The 21,738-nt window shown below is 43.8% G+C and overlaps 2 protein-coding genes across 6 annotated transcripts in view; both read left to right on the forward strand.

Moving 5' to 3' along the window:
* CDH13 (cadherin 13) overlaps positions 1-3,527 on the forward strand; it is a 1,012,485-nt gene extending 1,008,958 nt beyond the window's left edge. For all 4 annotated transcript variants that reach the window (XM_072967811.1, XM_072967812.1, XM_006207526.4 and 1 more), the window contains one exon: positions 2,007-3,527. In XM_072967811.1, coding sequence (XP_072823912.1) covers positions 2,007-2,014 — 8 coding nt within the window. In that variant the 3' untranslated portion in view covers positions 2,015-3,527. The remainder of the gene's footprint in view (positions 1-2,006) is intronic.
* Positions 3,528-10,730: 7,203 nt separating this feature from the next.
* HSBP1 (heat shock factor binding protein 1) lies at positions 10,731-14,063 on the forward strand. Of its 2 annotated transcripts, XM_006207527.4 has the most exons (4): positions 10,731-10,919; positions 11,481-11,547; positions 12,086-12,206; positions 13,941-14,063. In XM_006207527.4, exons 1-3 carry the CDS (start codon positions 10,875-10,877, stop codon positions 12,202-12,204), a joined length of 231 nt encoding a protein of 76 aa, XP_006207589.1. In that variant the 5' UTR covers positions 10,731-10,874; the 3' UTR covers positions 12,205-12,206; positions 13,941-14,063. The 2 variants fall into 2 exon arrangements, 1 of the variants encoding a protein (XP_006207589.1); XR_012075829.1 differs by lacking the exons at positions 10,731-10,919; positions 11,481-11,547 and having other exon boundaries at positions 12,085-12,206; positions 13,938-14,063.
* The last annotated feature ends 7,675 nt before the right edge of the window (positions 14,064-21,738 follow it).

Raw genomic sequence — 21,738 nt, forward strand, 5'->3', positions numbered from 1 at the left:
TTGTGTAGTCACACCACAATCAAGATACAGTTTCCTGGTACCTCTTTGCTTTTGATTCCCTCCCCTCTATCCAGACCTTCATTGATCTGCCTTCTCTCATTCTTGCCTTTTCTAGAATTTTCTGTAGATGGGATTGAATAGTACATGTCATTGAGTGTATCAATATTTGTTCCTTTTTATTGTGAAATGTACTATGGGCCGAGACGGGGCCTGGAGAAGCACCAAGCCCGGGGAGAGTGGGCTGTCCTCTGCCTGCAGACGGAGCCCGTCCCTCCAAATAGTACAACTTCACAGACAGTGATAGTCGGCCTCCGGCCTCCCAGGGCTTTCTGTGTGCCACACACACGCACAGCTGAGAACGTCACACAGTGAGATGGACTATGTCACGTAATCAACCCGGCAGTCACAGGAGCTGTGCTACAGTCTAACCTGACTTAAACAGGGATGGGAGACTTCCAACTGCAGGGGGTACTTTTTCTCTCTTTCTCACTGACCAAAAGGATACTTTTAAGTGACTGGTACCACACTGGAAAACATTTTTTAAGTAAAATGAGGGATGTCATTTAATGTGTTCTCTTCCCGTCTTTCTTCAGATGTGGGTAAGTCTAAAAGATATAGTTTACTGCAGCCCAAATAAGCAAAGAGTTTAAGGTGATGGGAGCAAGGGCCATGAAACATTCAACTGGGAAAAAAGGACGTAAATGAGTTCGGAAGACTCCTAACGGCAAAGGACTTCACTTGTCAAACAATCTAAAGGTCCCAAGGTGTAGAAAATAACCAGAAATTGCATCTGAATTAGCATGCTAATTTCCATGGACCTTTCTGTTAAAGACAGTTTTAACCCTTAACCTTCTCAGCATCACCTTGTTTATACTTGAATCACATTACAAAGACTTCTTATCTAGAATTTAGAGAAGCTGCTCTAAATTTTCCAAACATCAATGACTGCTTTAAACCCTAAAATCAGTTAGGTGCAGAGTAGGTGGGTCCGTTTTATGTACCGACCTCCTGCCCACCAACAGGCTTAGAATGAAAAGCTCTAAGCTTTATGGAATAACCCATTATCTTCCAGCAATCAGTTCCTTCCAAGATGAACTATAGTTCCCTCATGGGTTGACCTTTTACACATTTTTATTTCTTTGATTGTAACACGAGTTTTCAGTGGTACCATTTCCCTGTACAAATCCAAGATGTAATAATCATTAAGCAAAAATGGCAGAAACTGGGCTATTTCCATTCACATTGTCATCAGGCAGAGTGGAAGTCCCTGGGCTGGTGTACAGCCCAGAGGATAAGCACAGTCTGGTCTCAGTAAACTTTGATGCTGGCCACAATGTGCAGGCCACAAAGAAGCAGGAAGGGGCCACAACCAAACACAGGCAGCCTCTGGAAGCTGGAAAGGGAAGGGGTGACTGCTCTCTCAGAGCCTCCAAAAAGGAACACAGCTCTGCCAACACCTTGACTTCAGTCCCATAAGACTCACTTTGGACTTCTTTTCTCCAGAAATATAAGAGAATAAATTTGTGTTGTTTTAAGCCACTAAATTTGTGGTCATTTGTTACAGCAGCTGTCGGAAACTCATACACTATCTCTGAAGAACCACCAGTGACTAGCTTGCTCTTCTCTGTGACCAAAAAAACATCTGGGATGATCATCAAGTTCCAGGCTACCCAGTCAACTTATTCACAATATAGCCAAGCCCTGGGCTGCTGTGCAGGAATAGGCAGGGCTCAGAGTAGCAGCAGTAATGGCCACTGTTGGTCTGAAATGAGATGTTTGGTATTTGCGTTTTCAGAGAAGTCCAGCTTTTTAAGACATAAACCAGTACAACTATTCATTCTCTATTCGAATGTTATGCTTAAGGAAAAAAAAATTTCCCCCAAGATAGTGCAATGTTTATAAATGCATTTATTATAGCTTGTCAGTCATGTATCTACTGTTTGGCAAAAATGTTTTGAATCAAGTTGTTATATTCATTGACTTGACTCCGAATCTCTTCCATTCAGGTCTGTGAAAACTCCTGACATCTGAAGCTTGACTGTCAAATTTCCATAGCAACAGGAAAAAGATTCTAAAAAAATCCAAATCTCAAGATTGCCGTTTACAGCTCTCGAACTTCACAACCAGGCTTCAGTTGTCCCAGATTTTTGTTTTCTTTGCAATTTCACTGGGTCTGTACTTCACCATTTTGACAGCATCCTCCTTTCTCCTTTAATTAATGGACTCTTCTGAATCTTCCCCGGGTGTTTAAAGATCATGGCATATAACTTGACCTTCTGGAAGCAGGAACAATGACTACTCTTTCTGATGCGCCACCATGTTGCTAGTCAGCGCCCCACACATCCTGTTTCGTCTGTGGGTTAGTATTTGTATATGTATGAGTATCTGTATGTGTATATACCCGGTATTTATAGAGATAGACTATAAAGTTCAGTCTTGATATGTCATCCTTTCTTGAGAGCTTAAACAGATAAGGGTAGAAACTACAGCAGCTGACCCCTCCAAGGCCTCAGCATCAAACTGACCACTAGTCCAGATCACAGAGCTGAAGCTTCTCCACCGACCCGTTCAGTCTGAGCGCTGCCACCACCAGCCAGGCAGGTCCGCGGAGGGAGAGCAGAGACAGAAGCCCTTTCTCCTTAGAATGAGGACAATGACCAGTTTTCACTGCCGTGATCCTGAACGAAAGGGGTGAGAAGCAGAGCTGAATATTTTACCATCAAATGCTTGGGCAACAATCTGCATTTGTAAGTGTCCAGAATCCAAAGTCCCAGTGATTTTTCTGGGGATACAGATCATGACAGAGAATCTTGCCCTCCTTGGTATATGTACAACATATATGTCAGCATGGAGGTCATACATGCGTATGAAGAGGTCACCAGGTACCATGTATATACAGATATCTGCCCACATGTATAGACATACCTTTATGCACATATGCACCGTTTGTTTCCTATAAACATGCATACAATAGAGTAAATACAGGTAGTTTTAAAAGTACCCTTTTGTGTGACTCGACTACCGTCGTTTGCAAACCTGGAAATAAAAGATGTTCTTGATGTATGAAAAGTAATTGATTTTTATTCTGTGAGCATGTAAAAGTCAGAAGAAAAGTTAGCGCTTGTACTAAAATTATCTTCTTGTCGATAAGCTATAAATGCACCATCAAAGCTCACACCAAATTTTTCTATCAGATAAAACTAGTGACAGCCTGTGGCTTTTTACTAGAGCTTGCCACAACCTAGGGTAAGGTAAGTGTCTTAGCATATTTTAATACTGTTGCTTACTAAAGGTTTTAATCACGCGCGCGCACACGCTTTCTTATGCAATCTTTGTCTGTACCTGTGCTTTTCAGTTCGCTTTCTGTAGAAGATAGAAGTCACATGTTGTCTTTATTGTAGTGAAATTATGCAGCTAGAGTTCCATATATTGTATTTGTTTTGATAGTAAATCTTTTTGGAGCATATAGAATGCAGAGGTTTTTTTTTTTTCCATTAAATAAATGGGTATTGGTGGTTAAAACTGCTGGACGGTAGCTCTTCTCTGATTTCTGTGTTGTATCTAACGTTGCTGATGCTGGGTCTTGCCTGGTGCAAGTTCATATCTGTGACTGGCCGTTTGGGTCCCTGACATCCCCTGTTAGGTGGATGAGTCTGTAAAGCAACAAGACCCTGCTCACAGCTTGGGCAACACACTCATCCCACCCACCTTAGTGAACGATTTGAGCATTTTGCAGTCGGCTGTGAAGATGATCAAATACTCCAAGAGGAGTGAGATCATCCTAAGTTTGATGACTGTATGACACTTAGTCCCGACATCTGTCCACCGTCCAGGACATGGATGTTTTTCTCTTGAACAAGTCCTGTTGGTTCACCAGAAGATGCCACATCCTGAAAGTGATAGGACGGTTCTCCATAAGTGCATGGAGCAGGCTCAGGGGCAGGGATCCAAGCCTGCACCATCACACTTGACCAGATTTCCTCTTCTGGCTTTACAGTACACAACCCTGTGTCTCCCTGGTGGACCTCACGCCCCTCTTCCCACGAGGCAGGGGGAATGCTCCCTGGGAACACACCCAGGAGCATCCTCAGATGGCCGGGTGGTCAGCAGCCTACCCCACAGGCTCACTAACTAACCATCCAACAGCTCACCCTCCTCCATGAGCTGGGGCCATCCCTAGGGAGGAACACAGGCATCAAGTGACCATCCGCTCAAGACACAAGTGCAAGACTTGCCCTTTTCTCTCAAGCCACTGGGCTCTCTCTCACTTTACAAATCAAGCTGGTGGCTTAACTTCGTTTAGAACACAGAGAAATGGGAGAAAAGTGCATACTTCATTAACAAGCAGACTATGCCTTAATTTTCCCCTGTTTACGTATACTCCTGTGCCCCCAGAGTTCTTATCAGGACAGAGACATTTCTATAGTGTCATTCTTTCTAATCCCTTCAACAACGACAACAAAATAGACCAAGTCTTAGAAGCCAAAGTGGTAGCATTTCCTGAACCACAGGACATTTTTTAACTTGCTAGAATACACTGACATCGTTTACTGAAAGCGAATGTAGAATCAAACGTATTTCATAATTACCAATGCATTTTATTTTAGTCCAAGTTGTTGGAAAAAAAGTCAAGTAAGAGGCAGAAATAGCTCTTCCCCATTACTGAGTGAAAGATTGAGGATTTTCTTTTTTTTTAATTTTACTTTAATTGAATGAACAGTCACACCTTCTTCATCCTTTTTATTAGTGCATTAACCACCTTTGTTAATTAAAAATTATATTTTCCCCCATTTTACGATTTACGATGAATTATTTGTTTCAGATCATTTGTTTCGACAAGCACATGCAAACATTTTCTAATTTCAATCACAGTTATCTTGCATACTGCCAGTTCTCTCCAAATGAACATCAGTTCGGGTCGATGTACGCAATGACTCTCAGCCAACACCTGCAAATCTGAACATCCTGACAAAATAAATCCAGCTAAATCTTGTGGTAGGTATCAAACAAGACTTTGAGTCTTAGAGAATGTTTTTAGAAATTGTGATGACTCATTCCAGATTTTGAAGAGGACATTTTAAACAGTCTGATAAATGGAATAATCATCGACCATCGAACTCTGGAAGTAGATCAGATTGCATTTTATGCAACATAAATACATGGAGGTCTTGATCTTAAAATGTGGCAACTAAAAAATTGTCACAAAGGCTATGTTTGATGCTGGGTTTAGTGCGGCTGAACTGATACACAAGCTAGCCAAGTGATTCTGCAGAAAAGAGTCCACAGTTCCCCTGGAGTGTCTGAACAAGGTACAAAAATGTAATTAACAATAATAATAATAATAGTTTACATGTATCGATTACTTCTTATGGGCCCACACTGTATAAAATTCTTTGTACCTTTTAACCCACTGCATCCTTACAGTAACCGTGAGGCAGCACTATTATCTTCTCCAACTTACAGACAAAGAAGGCTGAGGCTCAGGAAAACCAGATGGGTTACCTAAGGTAAGGGGCCTCTAGAACCAGAACCCAGGCGACGTGGCTTCATGGGTCGTGTTGGCCCTGTTGTATCACGTGCCACTCCCACCTCCCAGACAGAAAGTCTGCTTCAGACCAGAAAACCCTCATCTGAAGCTTCAGTTAGCGTGATTGTCCATACCCACTAAACAGACTTTCTACCATGTCTTTTTTTTATTATTATTATTATTGAAGTATAATTGATTTACAATATTGTGTTGGTTTCTGGTGTACATATATCTTAATTTGAGGAACTTTCTGTTAAGAACTGTTAACACTAGTCTAAATTAATTCATTCCTCTACAGGATACCATCATGTTCTTATTTCCTCCCTTCCCTTCTGTGGTTGGTTAGCAGGTACATGAGGGGCTTCAACCCAATTAATTAAATACCCAGTTATCCCAACATTCATTCCCATCCTCCCAAATGCCCAGTCCCTGCAAGACCAACTAAGGGGAGGGGAAGGTGAGGCAGAGAGTGGTATAGGATCTTCAAGAGCTTGTACTGTGCTTGGCTATAGACAAAATCTAAAGGACCTGCAAGGGGTTTCTGATTTTGTAAATGGAGTGCATTAATCTATTCACGTGGAGTTGACTTAAGCAGGAACCAACAGGAAGATCACTCCAAGGAGGAAAAAAATCACACCAAGGGAAAGGCAAGCACTGAAAAAGAACCAACTACTTTTTCTGTTTAACAACTAAATAATTATAGTGATGACAATAATAACAAGAGTCATGATGATGAAAATCTAATGATCTGGCTACACCTTTTGCAAAGACGATACCTCCTGTCTTCCCTCCTTAAGTAGCCCTTAAGACCTGGACCTTCTCATAATCCAATGAGAAGATGCTTTTGTAATCCTTCATCCAGCGCCATCAACAATTGCGTGCATGTATGATGTGTTACCCTTATTATATTTCCTACTGCTAATGGCGAGCCCATGACTGAAAAAATTCTATGGTGTTGACTGTATTCATGTAAAGTATATACAAAATAGGTAGAGACAGGAAAAACGGATGTATGAACAAAGATTTCAGGTAAGAACTTTAATTATCTCAATTAAGAATAAGTCTATAATGTAAGCAGGAATCATTTAGCTACTCATCAAATTCAGGAGGCAGAAAAGCCTCTTCCTACTTTCATGCTGCATCATTATCAGAACACGAATTGGTGGAGGGTTGCTGATCTTGGTCAGCCTTTGAAATTTGGTTTGGCTCCCAAGTGCTTCCTGGGCAGTAGGGATGCAGTGAGAAGCAATGGGTGTCAGAAAATCACAGTAATTTTTCACCATGAAGCCAGAAATTGGTCACAGAAGCACTATAAATATATGCTGAAAGTTTCCATTTTCTGCTGTTTTTTTAAAGCTTTCCCTTTAGACAATAATCAAGTCATTCTTTATCTACAATATACATGCAATCAGATTATTAAAGAGTTGAAAATAAAGGCTACACGAAAACAATTTTTGCGTCGTCATGCACATATCAACACTGTTCTGGTCTAAAATATTATTTATTCCCCCCAAGATAAAACATTACAGAAAGTTTAAATAAATTTGTTTCATAAACACTCAAAAAGGATGAAAGTTTATCATTTAAAAATACTTCAGTTCTACCGCGGATTTAGTACTTTTGGGCCCTAGTTGCTGAATTGCTTACAGTTTCTGGGCTATAAAGTAACATGTGACTTACTATGTAGTCTCCATGAAATTTGTAACTTGTCTGTGAAATAAAGGTTATCTGGGATTTTTAATGTGTGTGCTTGGTCTTAGACCAGCTTTTAGTACAGTTTAAACACAGTGACAGAACAAAGGTCTATGTTTTCAAATGGTGCTCTGGCTGGCTGATAATTAAAAGACCAAGAGTGAAATCAGTGCTGCCTGCTGATAATTAACTCTTTTCCTTTCTTCTTTCATGGCAGTCAAATCCTTCTGATTTGGAAAAAACATACAGATGACTGATAGGTAGACAGACAGACACACACACACAGAGGTGCAGAGTGAGATAGATAAATAGACACTAGATGGACAGACAGACATCAAGATTACTTTAGTGAGATCCTTAACAAAAAACAGGAGGAAGGCGCTAGTACTTTATAAGTGCCTCCTTGGCTAGATATTTCACATGTTGATGTATGTCTATGTGTATTCACATATTATGTTATACATTTTACATGTAGTATATAACTCTATATTATGTAGATAATTTATATAATTCACAGACTATTGAAAGAGATTATCTCCACTGTACAGCTGAGAAAATGAGGTTCACGAAGTTATAATTATCTTACACCAGGTCTCACACCTAGTAAGTGGTATGTATGACTCCAAGACCGGTACTTTTTCTACTGTCTCCTAAGACAGCACCACTCATCTGTCACCAGGAATAAACAGAACCAAGTTTGTATCATCACCTACGTGAAACTGATGATGAAAAAGCCATTGGCTAATGATGGGATAAGCAAAGCAGACGATAACCAAACTTGGCGTTCAGTCTCTAAGAAACATTTCCTCCCTCCCTTGGCAGTTGGCCTCTAGGAAATTGCTGGTTTGGGTGAATAAATAGGAAATTGATTCCTTGTCAGCTGTCAGCCAATCACAGAGACATGAATTTGGAAAATCGTCACAATAAACATGAGAAGCATAAATCAACACTTCAAATTAAAAGCAAAATGATTTGAGATGTATCTGGACCCTGCTGGTCACACTGTTCCTCCCCATGAAAGCAGTTTTCTGTTCTTTTGTAATCACAGCCTCAAAGAGACCCTTGCCTGCTCATCTACCCAAGACAAGGTATCCAGTGGCTCTAGCCAGGGTGTGCTCCAGGGATTCTAGCAAAACTTGATCTCATGAGAATCTAAGCCAAGAGGATTGTGCTGGGGTGAAGGCATGCCTCAACTGAATTTGCCCAAACTAGACTCTTTTCTCTACATCACAAAGCTCTACCTTTGCCCCTCTGCAAGTTTGATTCTGAATCCCTCCCTGCCCATCCTCACCAGCAAGGCAGTGTCTTCACTGCTGAGGGCCATTGGTGCCCGGAAGGGTTGTTCTATACAAAACGGCACCTGCAGAAATTCCCAACTGTCCGTTTGAGATTTCTCCCCAAGGAGAAGTGACTTGTTACCCTGATTCAGCAGCATTTCCCAAAGTGTGCAATGATATACTTGAAATTTGTTACCAGGTTAGACCTTACGTTTACTGTTCTTACCACACATAAAAAATAAAAATAATAAAGGGGCTGGGAGGAAATTTTGGGAGGTGGTGGATATGTTCACAGTCGTGATGGTGGTAATGATCTCATGGGCATATACTTACCCTAGACTCATCAAGTGAAGACATTACATATGTGCATCTCACTTACAGAAGGCCGTATCCACATACCACCTAGCATCACTTATAGTCCATTTTAATAGAAACAAAACAAGCAAAAGCACACAAAGAGAGGTGAGGTCCACACCTGGTAACTGCAGGTAGCACGTTCTGGTGTTTCTAGAACCTTGGCTGTGATGTGGTGGCACAGGAAGGGCACAGGCTTACCAGGATGGAGGTGTTCTGTTTTCTTTCTTTCTTTTTTTACCATTTTCATGCACTGAGAGGAAGGAGTCCATGGAACAGGGGAGGTGAGTGGAGGAAGAGGTTCTGATGGGAGCTGGTCGGAGAAGCTGGGAGCCAGGGCCCAGCTCTCAGTTTTGGATGAATCTTCGGGCCTGGGCCAGAGGAATGATGCTGCTTCCTCTGAGACAGAACAGACGGAAGTGATACAGGAGTTGAGGGAGGGATGTGTGTAGCTAAGGAGGGCGGGATGGAAGGGGTTTGGCAATAGTTTCTATTTTTGCCACAAAACAGAACAGTGTAAGGTCATCCTCTGAGAACTGAGTCTGAAGAGACTGGGAAAGTCTGGAATGCCCACTAAAGGCTTGTAGTCAGCATGGCCCAGGCCACCAGAAGGATGAGGCGTCACATCCTGAAGATGTCACAGGGCCACGTCAGCAGGTGTGTGATTCTCAGCAGCATCTGATGACCTGGGAGAAAAGCAAACCAGGTGCCCAGCAGCTTCAGCTAGGGTCAAAATGGAGCTGATGCAGGTGCAACTTGGGGAAAAGCAAATTAAACGTTCTCAAAGGCTCTGCAATGATCACTCCTCCTCTGCTCACATAAGGCCAACACAACACCTCCCTGCGGAGCAGGACACATGTGTATCCATACCTGCTCAGCGCACAGCTGAGGAAGGTGTGAACAACAGCCCAGCTTGAACCAAAGAGCAACCAGGAAAGAACCACATGCAAGGCACATCAACCCAAACCATCTTGAAAGGGGAAAAGAGAATTTGTCAGGCAGTTCACTTAGAAAGAGGCAAATTATTTTTTTTGTAATAATTTTAATCCTAAGAGGAGATCCCTCTCATCTGAGGGTGAACCCCCACCCACCCCGGGAGACACCCGGTACTACTGTCTGGCGACACATTTTGTTGCCACAAATTGGCAGGAGAAAGGGGTTGGGACGTGCTACTGGCATCTAGTGGGTAGAAGTTGCTCAGCATCCCACCGTGTACAGGACACACCCCAGCTCCCCACAGCAGCAGAGGACAATCTGACCCAAAACGCCAACAGTGCAATAGGGGCTGAGGGGCTTCCATCCCCTCATGTTTCTTGACTCGGGGGTGGTCACAAGAGTGTGAGGACTTCGTAAAAAGTCACTTAAGATGTTCGCACCATCCAGAACGTCTATTATACTTAAAAGTCGAAATCAAAGCGCCCCACCACTTAGGCACCACCACTCGACCCTCTGGGGGAGAAGGAAACACTGGGTTAGGCTGTATCCAGGCCCGCAGATGGGTGCTGGGCCGGTGGTGGGCACGCCCGTCACCCCTGAGACCTCAGAGTCCCCTCCAGGAACCCGACCTCTTCTCCCTTCTCGGGATTTGTGGGATTTTGTTGAAGAGCAAGGGGAGACACAGGTCTGGACTTGGCACATCGCAGGCGCCCGAGAAAGACAGCAAGGCCTTTAATGACAGCCTGGCAAGAAAGCAATGCCACTACTTGCGTTTCAGTTTTCCACCCGGGGCGGGGCTCGGAGCGGGGTGTGGTGAGCGTCCTGGGCGGAGCTTAGTGGAAGGGGCGGGGGCGCGCTGGGTGGGGCCGGCGAGGCAGTGAGAGAAGGGGCGGAGCCTCGCCACGGAACGGTAGCGCGAGACCTCAGGCCTTTCCGACGCGTGACGCAAACTACAGCTCCCACAACACCCCGCGGTCTCGCAGCTGGCCTCCGTGGTCGCGAGAAGAAGCCGCTGGGGGCGTCTGCGCAGACAAACGGAAGTGTAGGTGACGGTCTGAGGCAGCGCCGCCAAGCTGGGCACCGGGGAGATGGCCGAGACTGACCCCAAGACCGTGCAGGATCTCACCTCTGTGGTAAGGGATCTCATCTCTGTGAGCGTCCGAGGCCGCGGCACCCCCGGGCGGCGCTGGCGAGGCCCGCGGACCGAGGCGCCCCCTCAGCGGCCGCTGGGGCTGGTCTCTGGAGGCCCCGTTTCTAGGGGCTCCAACGGCCGAGGCCTCGCCACCCTGAGCCCCGGGCCGATGGCCTTAGCCCCTGCCCCTGCTGACGCGCGCAGGCCAGACCCCCCGCAGCCCCATTCGCTCGCTGACCGCCGGGTCTCCGCCAGCTCCCGTCCCCACCCCCTCGGCCTTGCGCGCCCCACCCGGCGAGTCCTCCCTCACACCCGGTGTCTCGGAGCCGTCCGAAGCTCCCAAAAGACCCAACAAATTGTGAAAAGCAGCGGGCCCCCCAAGTCTGATTTGGCAGGTGGGGAAACTGAAATCCCAGGGACAGGGAAATTGAAGGCCACGGAGCCGCGGAGGATTGGGGCTGGAACCTGGGATCCTGGCCTCTCCCTGGGACCAGGGCGCCTCTCCTGATCCCGTGAAGGTGACTCGGATGAGCGTAGGGTGTTGTGTTTTGTTGTTTCATAGGTGCAGACACTCCTGCAGCAGATGCAAGATAAATTTCAGACTATGTCCGACCAGATCATTGGAAGAAATATCCTTTATTTGTAGTCAGCCTCTTAGGGGTCTTTGGATCCCATTTTCTGGGTGGTGGTGTCTATAAATGGGTGGTTTGCAGGCCAACTTCCGCCAGTCATTTATCAAATTTTTTTACGGAGTTTGGAGGTACTCTCTGAGAAGTGCTTGGCCAAGAGCTGGAGATCACAGTGAGCTAGGCTAGGTCCCTGGCTGCGAGGAACTTACAGTCTATCTATAGTATTGTCGGGTATGATTGACTGTGGACTTTGAGCTATGTGTTTGATGTGTATCTCTCCTCTGATCCTCACCTGAGGGAGAGTTGGTAGTGTTAACCTTTGGGGGGTGAAGAAACGGGAAGCTTAGAAAAGGGAAAGAACTTGCTCAGGTCCCATCACTAGCAAAGTGCAGGGCTCTTAACCAGATACTAACAATATCCAAAGGAAGCTGGAAAACCCCACTTTCATTACGTCGCTGTGTTAAAGGCGGTAGTCTGCAGGGCCCTGGAGGAGAGGAGTAAGAAATGGGAGCTGTTACATGGTCCTTAGCTTCCCTACTTGACGACATGAGTAGTCGCATTGATGACCTGGAGAAAAACATTGCAGACCTCATGACCCAGGCCGGGGTGGAAGAAGTGGAAGGGGAAAACAAGATCCCCGCCACACAGAAGAGCTGAAGGTGAGAGGGGCGGTAGAAGTGTGATGCACTCAGTGTGATTTTTGATGTAGTCAGATTTTCTTCAGATCTGTCCTGGGCCCTGACCCAACAAGCATCCCTTTATTGGTACCCCTGTGGACTCCAGGCTTTGAATTTTCCATGCCAAACTAATTTATGTAAAATTTATTTTCCCTCTTTTATCAATTAGACCTGGATCTCTAATGTTAAGACCCTTGGTTAACATTAAATAACCACTGAGTTTATTTCATTACAGCCGAAGCAAATATATTTTGTTGGCCTGAAAATTCTCATCCCTGGCAGATTTTTCAATAGGTTTGGTTTTTTTCAAACAGATAACTCAAATACCCACATTGCCACCTTGATAAAGGCCGTCAATTCTGAGGATTCTCTGGGGAGCACCCCCTGCAATAGGTACATGCCAGGGCGATGACTGATTATGACTTAGATGACCTAGATTATGGTCACGTGAAGCCTTCACCCTAGAGTTGATTTAAATTTCCATTGTTCAGCTACAGATATCAGAAGAAAGACTAAAATCAAAAACATCCATTGTAGGAAGATAGCTAGACACACAGGTGACAGCCTTATTCTCACCAGAGTGGATTTCTTCAGGATAAGCCTTTATTTTTTTTTTTTCATTAAAGGCTATTACAAGATATTGAACATAGTTCCCTGTGCTATACAGAAGAAACTTTTTAATCTTTTTATATGTAGTGGCCAACATTTGCAAATCTCAAACTCCCAAATTTATCCCCTCACACCCGCTTTCCCCTGTAACCATAAGATTGTTTACTATGTCTGCGAGTCTGTTTCTGTTTTGTAGATGAGTTCATAGTGTCTTTTTTTTTTTTTTAGATTGCACATATGAGTGATATATGGTATTTTTCTTTCTCTTTCTTGGTTACTTCAATTAGAATGACAATCTTTAGGTCCATCCATGTTGCTGCAAATGGTGTTATTTTATTCTTTTTTATGGCTGAGTAGTATTTCATAGTATAAATATACCACAACTTCTTTATCCATTGACTGGATAAAGATGTCAATGGACATGTAGAGGATAAGCCTTTAAACTCCCTTTTCTCCCATCCCATTTTTAGCATTTTAATTCCCCATGAAAGTAAAGTTTACCAAGAATGTTTAGGTAACTAGAATGCCACGCAGAATATACAGTAAAAGACACCAAATTCCTTTTTTATTTCCTCAGCATGTGCTGGCTGGACCAAATTATAGGTAACTATGAAATACAGTTGCTTTGAAGTCCAAGAAAATAAATAGAGGTTTGGGAGGTAAAAGACTTTTAAATTTGCTGTTATCTTAACAGTGGATTGGTTGGTTGACTGTGAGTAAATCACAGAGTTGTTTTGTGAGGTTTGTCATCTTGATCCCTCTGTAGAGGTGACATGGCCAGTGTCCTGCCAGCCCTAGGAGCTTCTCTTGGTCTTACCATGCAGCCGTCAGAAACCCCATCAAGTGAATAAGAACACCCTGTTGAGAAGTGCAGGGTAGAAGAATTTCCAGATACGAGGCTAATGCAGAGAAAGGAGTGGGAATAGGATACAGATTGACAAGTTTTTTGTAAAGATTTCCATCATGTTTTTGCTAGAATATGGTGCAGAGAAAATATGTTTAGTTCAATAGAGGATTCTGAAGGGATGTTTAGTTGTTAATTCTGTCTTGTTTTTATTTGTTCTTATAGAATGAACAGCATGTTGATGGCTTTTCCTTTTTCAGCAGGTCGCTCATTTACACTGAAATCTGGAACACCCTTTGTACAAGCCAAGAGAAGACGGCTTTTTGCAACTAACTACTATGTGTAGACAGGTTTTATATTATAAAGTGTGCGTTCTTCTTACCACATACTATCTAGTTAGTTTATAGAGTGATTTCCCTCCCCAACTCCCATGTTTCTTGAACATGGTAACTTCACATCTTGGACCTTGATCAGTTGTGCTATTAAAACACTAAAACTTTGGCAGTTCTTGCATACAATTGTCAAATTTTTTAGTGTATTTTTGTGAAGTCATTTTTTCCTCTATCATTCCCTTTGTAGTAGTTGCTGTTTGATAAAAGTTGCTGTGTAATTTTTTTTATTAGACACATAGTGGATCCTTCGGTTGTAATTAGATTTTGTGAAGTAAGACGTTTATAGTTAGGGTTCTCAGACAGGGTGACTGTTGAGCGAACACCAAATAGTGTGTTGGTGATACTTCTCAAGTGGTTAGAAACATTTAAGATTGTGTATTCATAAGTATCTGACACTGCTCTGTTTCCAAAACTCAGAATTGAATCGTGATTTTATGTCTTGAGTCCCTGAGGTCAGATGCTAAAGTAACAAAGAGTAACTACTGCCACTTTAGTGTTGGAACTTTTGAATACAGAAAATGACAGAATTGCCTGATGTAATGAGGCGTTCAGTAGTAACAGTTTTGCATGAAATTTGAATACTTTAGTAGGACCTACGTTGTCCATCTACAGTAGTTACCATAGGAAATCTGGCAGGATTGTTCAACTCTTTTACTTCAACTTGTGAGCTGCTGGCTGGGAAGAAACAGAAAAAGGAGACAGACCATGTTAAGCCCTTGTCAGTTGCTTGGCTCGAAAATGATAAATGACTTGTAGTAGGCTTGAGTTTTTAAGAAAGACTTTTTCTTTGAACTGTTTCTTACCTAAATTCGTGCAGAGTAATGGTTTTATTATTGATGAATAAAGACAGGGACAGTAACTCCTGCAGCAACAGGGGTGCTAGGCCTGAGAGTCAGGCCTGCTATGAGGGAGACCCTGTGACTCACAGCAGGGGGATCTTGTGTACAGAAAACTGAAGATGTGGAGGGATGAACTAGTGCTTTAGAGGAAAATCCCTAGTCAACACAGAATGATTTTTTTAAAGTTTCCTATGTTACCAGTCTTGATTGTTTGTATTGCAAATATATAATAATATTAAGAAATAATTTGTCCTATTTATAAATTATATGGGGAACACAAAGGAGTCAGTTTCTTCTGGGATAAGATGAATTACTCACTATTATTACTAAGCTGCAGAAACTCCTTTGCTGGGCTAGTGGGTTGTGCTGCGAGGTGTAGCCCTGAGCACCCAGAGTGGACTGGGCTCTAAAGACCGGACAAAGCTGTGTGTGGGATGCTCCCAAGCCTGGAAGATGGCAAGTGGACAGTCGGGATGGAAGGAGTTGGCTTCCTTGGAAGATTTCAGAGGAAGCTCCCCTGACCAAAAATACCTGCCATGAATAAAGGTGCCTGAAATCCTGCTCTTGGCACTTTTTTTGTGTCAGAAATATCTGTTTGGTTTTCCATGTTTCATACCCTTTCAGATGATCAGCTGGAATCAAAACAGGGGTGGGAGGGATCAGGAGAGAAGGACTGTGCCACCAAGAGGGAGGCAGAGGAGCAGGGAACCTCCGACTATGGGTTCGCCCAATGATGGTGAAGGAGCAGACGTCTGATGTGGTCCAGAGGGAAACCTTAGCCAGGAGTGCCCCCTAGGACGCTTGTCCCTGGAGAAGCTGCAGCAGAGAAGGGTCTGTACTCACTGGGAGGTAGAATCTTGCCCGTGGAGGCAATTCACCCAGTGCAAATTAGCACCAGAAAGGCTCTGAGCCCATGGAGCAGAAAGGGGACTTAACTCATCTGCCAATTTCCAAGCTATTTGGCCAGGGATCTTTATACTCGGCACCTAATTAACCTCTCATTGAGCCAGCGTAAGGTGTGAAATGCACCTGCGGAGATACTAGTTAAAGCCAATCAGTAGCCCTGCGGTCACTTCCTAGACTGCACTCCAAGTACTCTCTTGACACTTACCCAGCCTTAGCCTCCTGTGAAATGGGCTCTGTGACCCTGGGAAGCCTTCACATCATCTGTGCTTTCCCTCAACCTGAGGGTCCCCAGGAAGTGCAGAACGTGGTACCTGTAAGTTACCACAGCGCCGCGCACCCAGGTGCTCCGGCCACAGCCTCCCCATCAGGTTCAGCCTTTTGAGCACAGCCTGGTTTTGCCAGAGAAACACCTCCTTCCCCCTCTGACCCTCCCCCCAGGGTTCGGGACACCTGCTGGTCCTGGAGTCTCTGCTCTGTGAAGGCTTCTCTCGAGGTCAGCATTGCCTCTTTCTAGTTCCGGGCATAATCTTTCTGTGCAGGAATATCTGTCTACCCCTCTTATTCTCCAACTATTTTTCGTTCATTTATAGGCCAGTGAAGATCCCACTTAGAGCTAAGAACTCCAGCTAGCATGCAGGTGCTTGCAGTAAGCAGAACAGCCTTAGATGTGATTAAATGCCCTCATCTGCCAAGTCCAGATGCCCCATCAGCTTCCTCATTTGGCCTCTAGTTAGTTAATCCTGCTTTTGTTCAAGACATAGGAGTTTTAAATGTTTTAATATTATTTCATCAGTTTATTTGTATACTGTTTCATGTCTAGCTAAAGTGCCACCATGTTTGACCTTATCAGAACAAACGTACAGCGTTTCAGGTAATTAAAGTTTCATTTGCCTTTGTGAATCGTAACAGCACTTACAACATCGTTGCTGTGGGGACATAGAGTCCAACAAACCACTTAGAATGAACCTAACATTCTGTTTGTAAATGGAAAGTTTCCTATGTGGATGTTTATGTTCCTTTTTTCAATTCTGTAGTCTATATATTTTAAGTAAATTAAAACAGGAATTTGCACAATATGTTGTCAGATCTAGCCCTGTGAATTAACTAGCAACAGTTAATGATTAGTCATAACTAAGAGCATCTGTGAAAGCATTGTAAACCACTGTGCTGCGCTGGCATTGTGTTTACGTTACTTGGCTTAATCCTCACGACAGCCCTGAGTTAGGTTTTTATCTGATCAACCGTTTTAAACAGAGCCCAATGCTGGGTGACAATTGACCGAGGTGTCACAGCTGTTTCCTGCCTATGGTTATGAGAGCTAAGATTTCCAGCTCCTCACGTCCCAGGCTGTCTGGGAATCAGCACCCCACTGCCTGGGTGGATCTTGAAATTCGTTTTCAAAAGGCTGATTTTGCATTTTCAATTAAGCATGACCTAAGTTAAATAATAAACCGGCTTGATGTGAATTTTTGTTCAGAATTAAAACTATTCAGGGCTGGTAGAAATGCTCCTGGACTGTCTTCTTCCACCCCACCCCCAGCCCCGATCAGTTATTTGAGAACAGCTGTAGAAACAAACCCAGTTCGGTTTCTCAAATGTCTGCCTTGACAAACCGCGGGGAATACTAACTACTGGTTTTCACAGTGATTTCCTTGCTAACAGCCCTGTCATTTCTCACACAAAACTTATCCCTTGAGACCCACCTTGGGGGAAAAAAAGACTGCCTCCCCCAGTGACCTCTTTGCTTACTATCTTATCAAGTCTCTTTGTTTAAAAAAAAAAAAAGTGCAAAGGTCTTAAGGTACCCATGCATCCATCACCTAGAACCTTGTCTCCTGGGAGTGATATTAAGGGTCTGCCTTTAGCTGCAGCCTCTTTAAAAACTCTTTCAATGAATGAAAAGGGGGTTGGGGGTAGAGGGCTGTGAGTCAGTGCCCAAAAATGAAAACCAGAGGGATTGTGACTGAACATCACTCATTGACCTCACAAATCGCTTTGGAAATAGGAAAGGAGTTTGTTTCTACAGATCGGGTTGAGTCTGTTAGAAAAGAATCGTTTCTAATGCTTTGCCCTCACACTGAGACTTTCGCCGAGAGAGGTGCCCGGAAGCCCCTCGGACACCTGCCTAGGATGAGGTCTGTGTCTAATAGATGCAGAACATCTGCTTCCACAGGCCCTGGCCACCGCTGTTGGTCCCTCCTTAAGCAAAGCCAAGCATGTTCACATGCACACACGTAAACTGCGTGTGTAAACCTCACAGAGATGCTCCGCTGCTTCGTGGTAATAATCGTGGCTGTATGTGTATGCTTTCCTACTTTGTGGATGCCTTTTAACCAACTATATGGATCAGTGGCAAAATGTCTGCTTTCCAAAAGAAATAATATCATTTCCAAATAGTTAAAAGAGTTTAGGATCGAGCCGTGTGAAAGAATTCAGCTACAAAGGAGACTAGATTGTCTCACAAGGAACAGCTTCCCCAGGGAGACTGAATTCCACACCTGCCAGACCATCAAAGACCCAGAATGCACCACCGAGGGGTATCCCACAGAAAGGTATGCCTTGCTCCTTTCCTCTCATCTGTTTTAAGAGTGAAGACAGCATTTCCCCAAAGTTATTCCTCTTGCTGTGCCCACACCTAACACAACCCTCAGCAAGGCACCAGGCGCAGGGCGTCTCTGAGCCCAGTGATGCCCATGTTTCAGTGCCACTGGCATCCGGTGGGCAGAGACCAGGGGTGCTGCTCGACACCCAACAAAGCACAAGGCGGCCCCACCATAAACAATGATCCGGCTCCAAGAGTCAACAGAGCCCAGATGGAGAAACCCCCGCTTAACCCATTGAGGATTCAACTGTGCCTGGTATCAGGTGTCTTCTAATAGCTCCCGGCCCCTCAGAGGAGAGGAGACTGAGAACTGGACTAGGGTTCTATCCAGATGGAAAGGGAAGGCTGCTGGTTCCAGACTGCTTAGGTGTAGCTTCTCAGTTATAAATTGTAACACTGGAGATGGTGAAATAAGAAGCCAGGTGGCTCTCAACCATGGCCGCACATCACAGTCTCCTGACCAGGTGGCACCCACATGCCCTGCTTCAGAATCCCCGCAGGTGGACCCGGACAACAGGGTTTGTCTTAGCATCAGTGTTGAGAACTGTTGCAGAAGGTGTCCTGCCGCTTATCGGGTGAGGGAGGGGCTTTCGCCTGCAGCATCTCAGCTCCTCAGACACTCAAAGGTCATTGACATCGAAAAGTTTTCCAGCTAGACTCCTTCTCCCTCTAGTCAGCCCTCAAAAAACCCATTCCTAAACCATTACTGTAGTTTTACTACCTCTTACCTTTTATGGGTCTTTAGAAATTGCCATCAAAACCGAGTGTTTCCAGAAAGAAATTTTAAATATTAAATATCTTAAAACTACAGGCCTGTTATGCAGAAGGAAAACCCAATTAACTTTAATGCGCTGGGGCTAATCATTAGAAAATTCATTTCTGGAGATTTGAAGGATCTGGTTGTTTCTTCTACTGATACATTCTCATAGAAATAGACCACTTGACTGTTTCTGCTCCAAGATCCTATTGAGCAAAGGATGGGCCCAGATACTTCGTGGAACAGAAGCCTGAGACTGGCCTGGTACACAGATTGCAAGGCTAGAAAATCTGCAAAAATGATATTCCAAAGAAGAAAGTCAGACCTCCCACTTAATAAGGCAGTCAGCTCTGATGCCCTCCAAATCCAGATGTCCCTCAATCAGAACCTGTGTTCACTGGGCGTAATTAAGAATCTTAAAGAGAAAGACTCTTGAAACCAACTGTCAAAATTACTTTGTATTGCAAGCAGAATTTCAAAAAAGTTTATGATTACCACGGGTCAGCACTGGGATCCATGAGCCCTCATCACTGTGGCCAGACCTTCTATCAGAATCCTTTGTCTGAGAGGCTGATGACCAGAAACTTGCATTTTGCCAGCATCATTGAAAGGAAATACAGTAAGAGTCTTTCAGTGAGTCAATCTCATTTTCTCAAGGACAGACAAGGCTTCACAATGACCTGCCACTCAACCTTGCCCTCCTAAGGAAAAGCAGAGCCTGAAGGACCCCCTGGCACAGCTGAGCCAGTCTTTCTGGAATCACTGACTGTGAACATTTTCCTCTCCATGAACTGCCAGAAATGTCTTGGGTTTATTCAAGCTCATCTGTATTCCAGAACAACTCTGAACCAGATTTGTTAGAACTACTTTTACAAGTTACTGTTTGGCAAGTTCAGAACTTAAGGAGTCTTTTTTTGTACTAAGTAATGTAGTAAACTGGGTAAGAATTCTTTGAAATTATATTGATGTGGTCCTAGGTCTGCTTTATGCTGTATTTAACACCAGTGAAATGTTAAGTGTTTTCTTCCCTGGGAACTAACAACTGTTTTGTTCTTACATACATGGAGAAAACATTTCTTCCTCAAAGTCAGTTACCTTAGGGCAGTGGGTCTTCAAATGGGGTCCCCAGGCCAACAGCATCAGCATCACCTAGGAACTTGTTAGAAATGCATGTTCCCAGGCCCAGCCCCAGCCCCAGCCCCACTGACTCAGAGACCCTGAGGGGGAACCAGCACCCGAGTTTTAACACACCCTCCAAGAGATTCTGATCTCCCTCCAGCGTGAGACCCGGCGCCTTAGGGTGACAACTTCCTTGTCCAATAGCTTGGGGGTCAGACTAATCTAAGCACATGACACCTGCCGGGGCATCGATTAACATGCAGATTCTCAGGGACCTGAGATCAGTTCTCCAGTTGTTTATTTTTTTATGTGACTTCCTACTTAGGCAGGAAAACACTGCATGGAGGAATGAGGCAGCAGGGGAAATAGTTTCCCTCTGAGTCACTGGGGCCAGGCCCGTCCTAAGGTAATTTAAAAGGAATTGATTCTTAATTACCCAGAACATCGGAGCTTGAGGATAGCGCGTGACCTTTCCGGCCCCGTGAAATGAGGAGTTCGCCCTCTGGCCCAAGGAGCTGAGCCTGAAGAGCCCTCACTTCACGAAGCCTTGAATCATTTTAAATCAATTTGCTTCTTATTAAAATGCACTTCAATAAAAAATCATTTCAACTCTTAAGCCACAAAAGGCTGTGCCATCATTTAAGGCTTCCTGAGTGTTTCGGTTGATTAAAAAGGTTTTAAAGAGCATGGTAAATATTTTACCAGAAGGCTAAGTTACTCAAAAGGAGATTATTTTTTAAAAACTAGTAATTTATTAGTTCATTTATCTCTATTTTCATGAAAACACATTCTTTTAATATGGGCACGCTTCTTTTCTATTCCCACAGCAGGTTAGCATGTGAATTGCTAATTCTGTAATACATAAATGTATTGCAATATAATTTAACTTGTAAAAGTTACAAGATTTTACTAATAACAAGCAAGGTATCTATAAATTACATTTCAAAAGAACTTTTGGAGGGTTTTAAGCATAGATTCATGTACTGGAAAAAAAATCGTATGTGCTGTTTGGAGGAAAAAAATAGGTTTCTCATTTATCTTGTGAGTCATCCATCCCAAAGGAAATAACTAATGCATGACTTTTTTTTCTACTTATTGGGAGGAAGGAAAGGATTTAATGCTGAGGCCCAAAACCAAGGCGCTGAGTTCAAGTACTTATAGTCAAATATTTTATTTTGATAATAAAAAAAATTAGAATACTTTCAGTTGCAAGCAATGACTAAAAATGGCTTTAACAGTAAGGATATTTAATGACCTCATAAAATTAGAAGTCCGGAGGTAGGCAGTTCTGGGGATGTTCAATTTATCAGTTCTGCTACGTCCTGGCTCCAGGCTGGCTGCTCTGTGGTTCCTTGCCTTGCCCCTCCATTCTGACACACAGTGTCCAAGCATCACATCTGGGGACCAGCTGAACAGCACTCCCCCCAGACCCTCTCTCCCTATCCA

The sequence above is a fragment of the Vicugna pacos genome, chromosome 9 (genome assembly GCF_048564905.1).
Source record: "Vicugna pacos chromosome 9, VicPac4, whole genome shotgun sequence".
Classification (NCBI taxonomy): Eukaryota; Metazoa; Chordata; class Mammalia; order Artiodactyla; family Camelidae; genus Vicugna; species Vicugna pacos.

Bases quoted from the DNA above. Each gene is read 5' to 3' on its own strand.
- HSBP1 (XM_006207527.4), top strand. From the start codon at position 10,875: ATGGCCGAGACTGACCCCAAGACCGTGCAGGATCTCACCTCTGTG. The intron at 10,920-11,480 runs GTAAGGGATCTC...GTTGTTTCATAG, and splicing joins TGCAGGATCTCACCTCTGTG to GTGCAGACACTCCTGCAGCA. The intron at 11,548-12,085 runs ATATCCTTTATT...TAGCTTCCCTAC, and splicing joins CGACCAGATCATTGGAAGAA to TTGACGACATGAGTAGTCGC.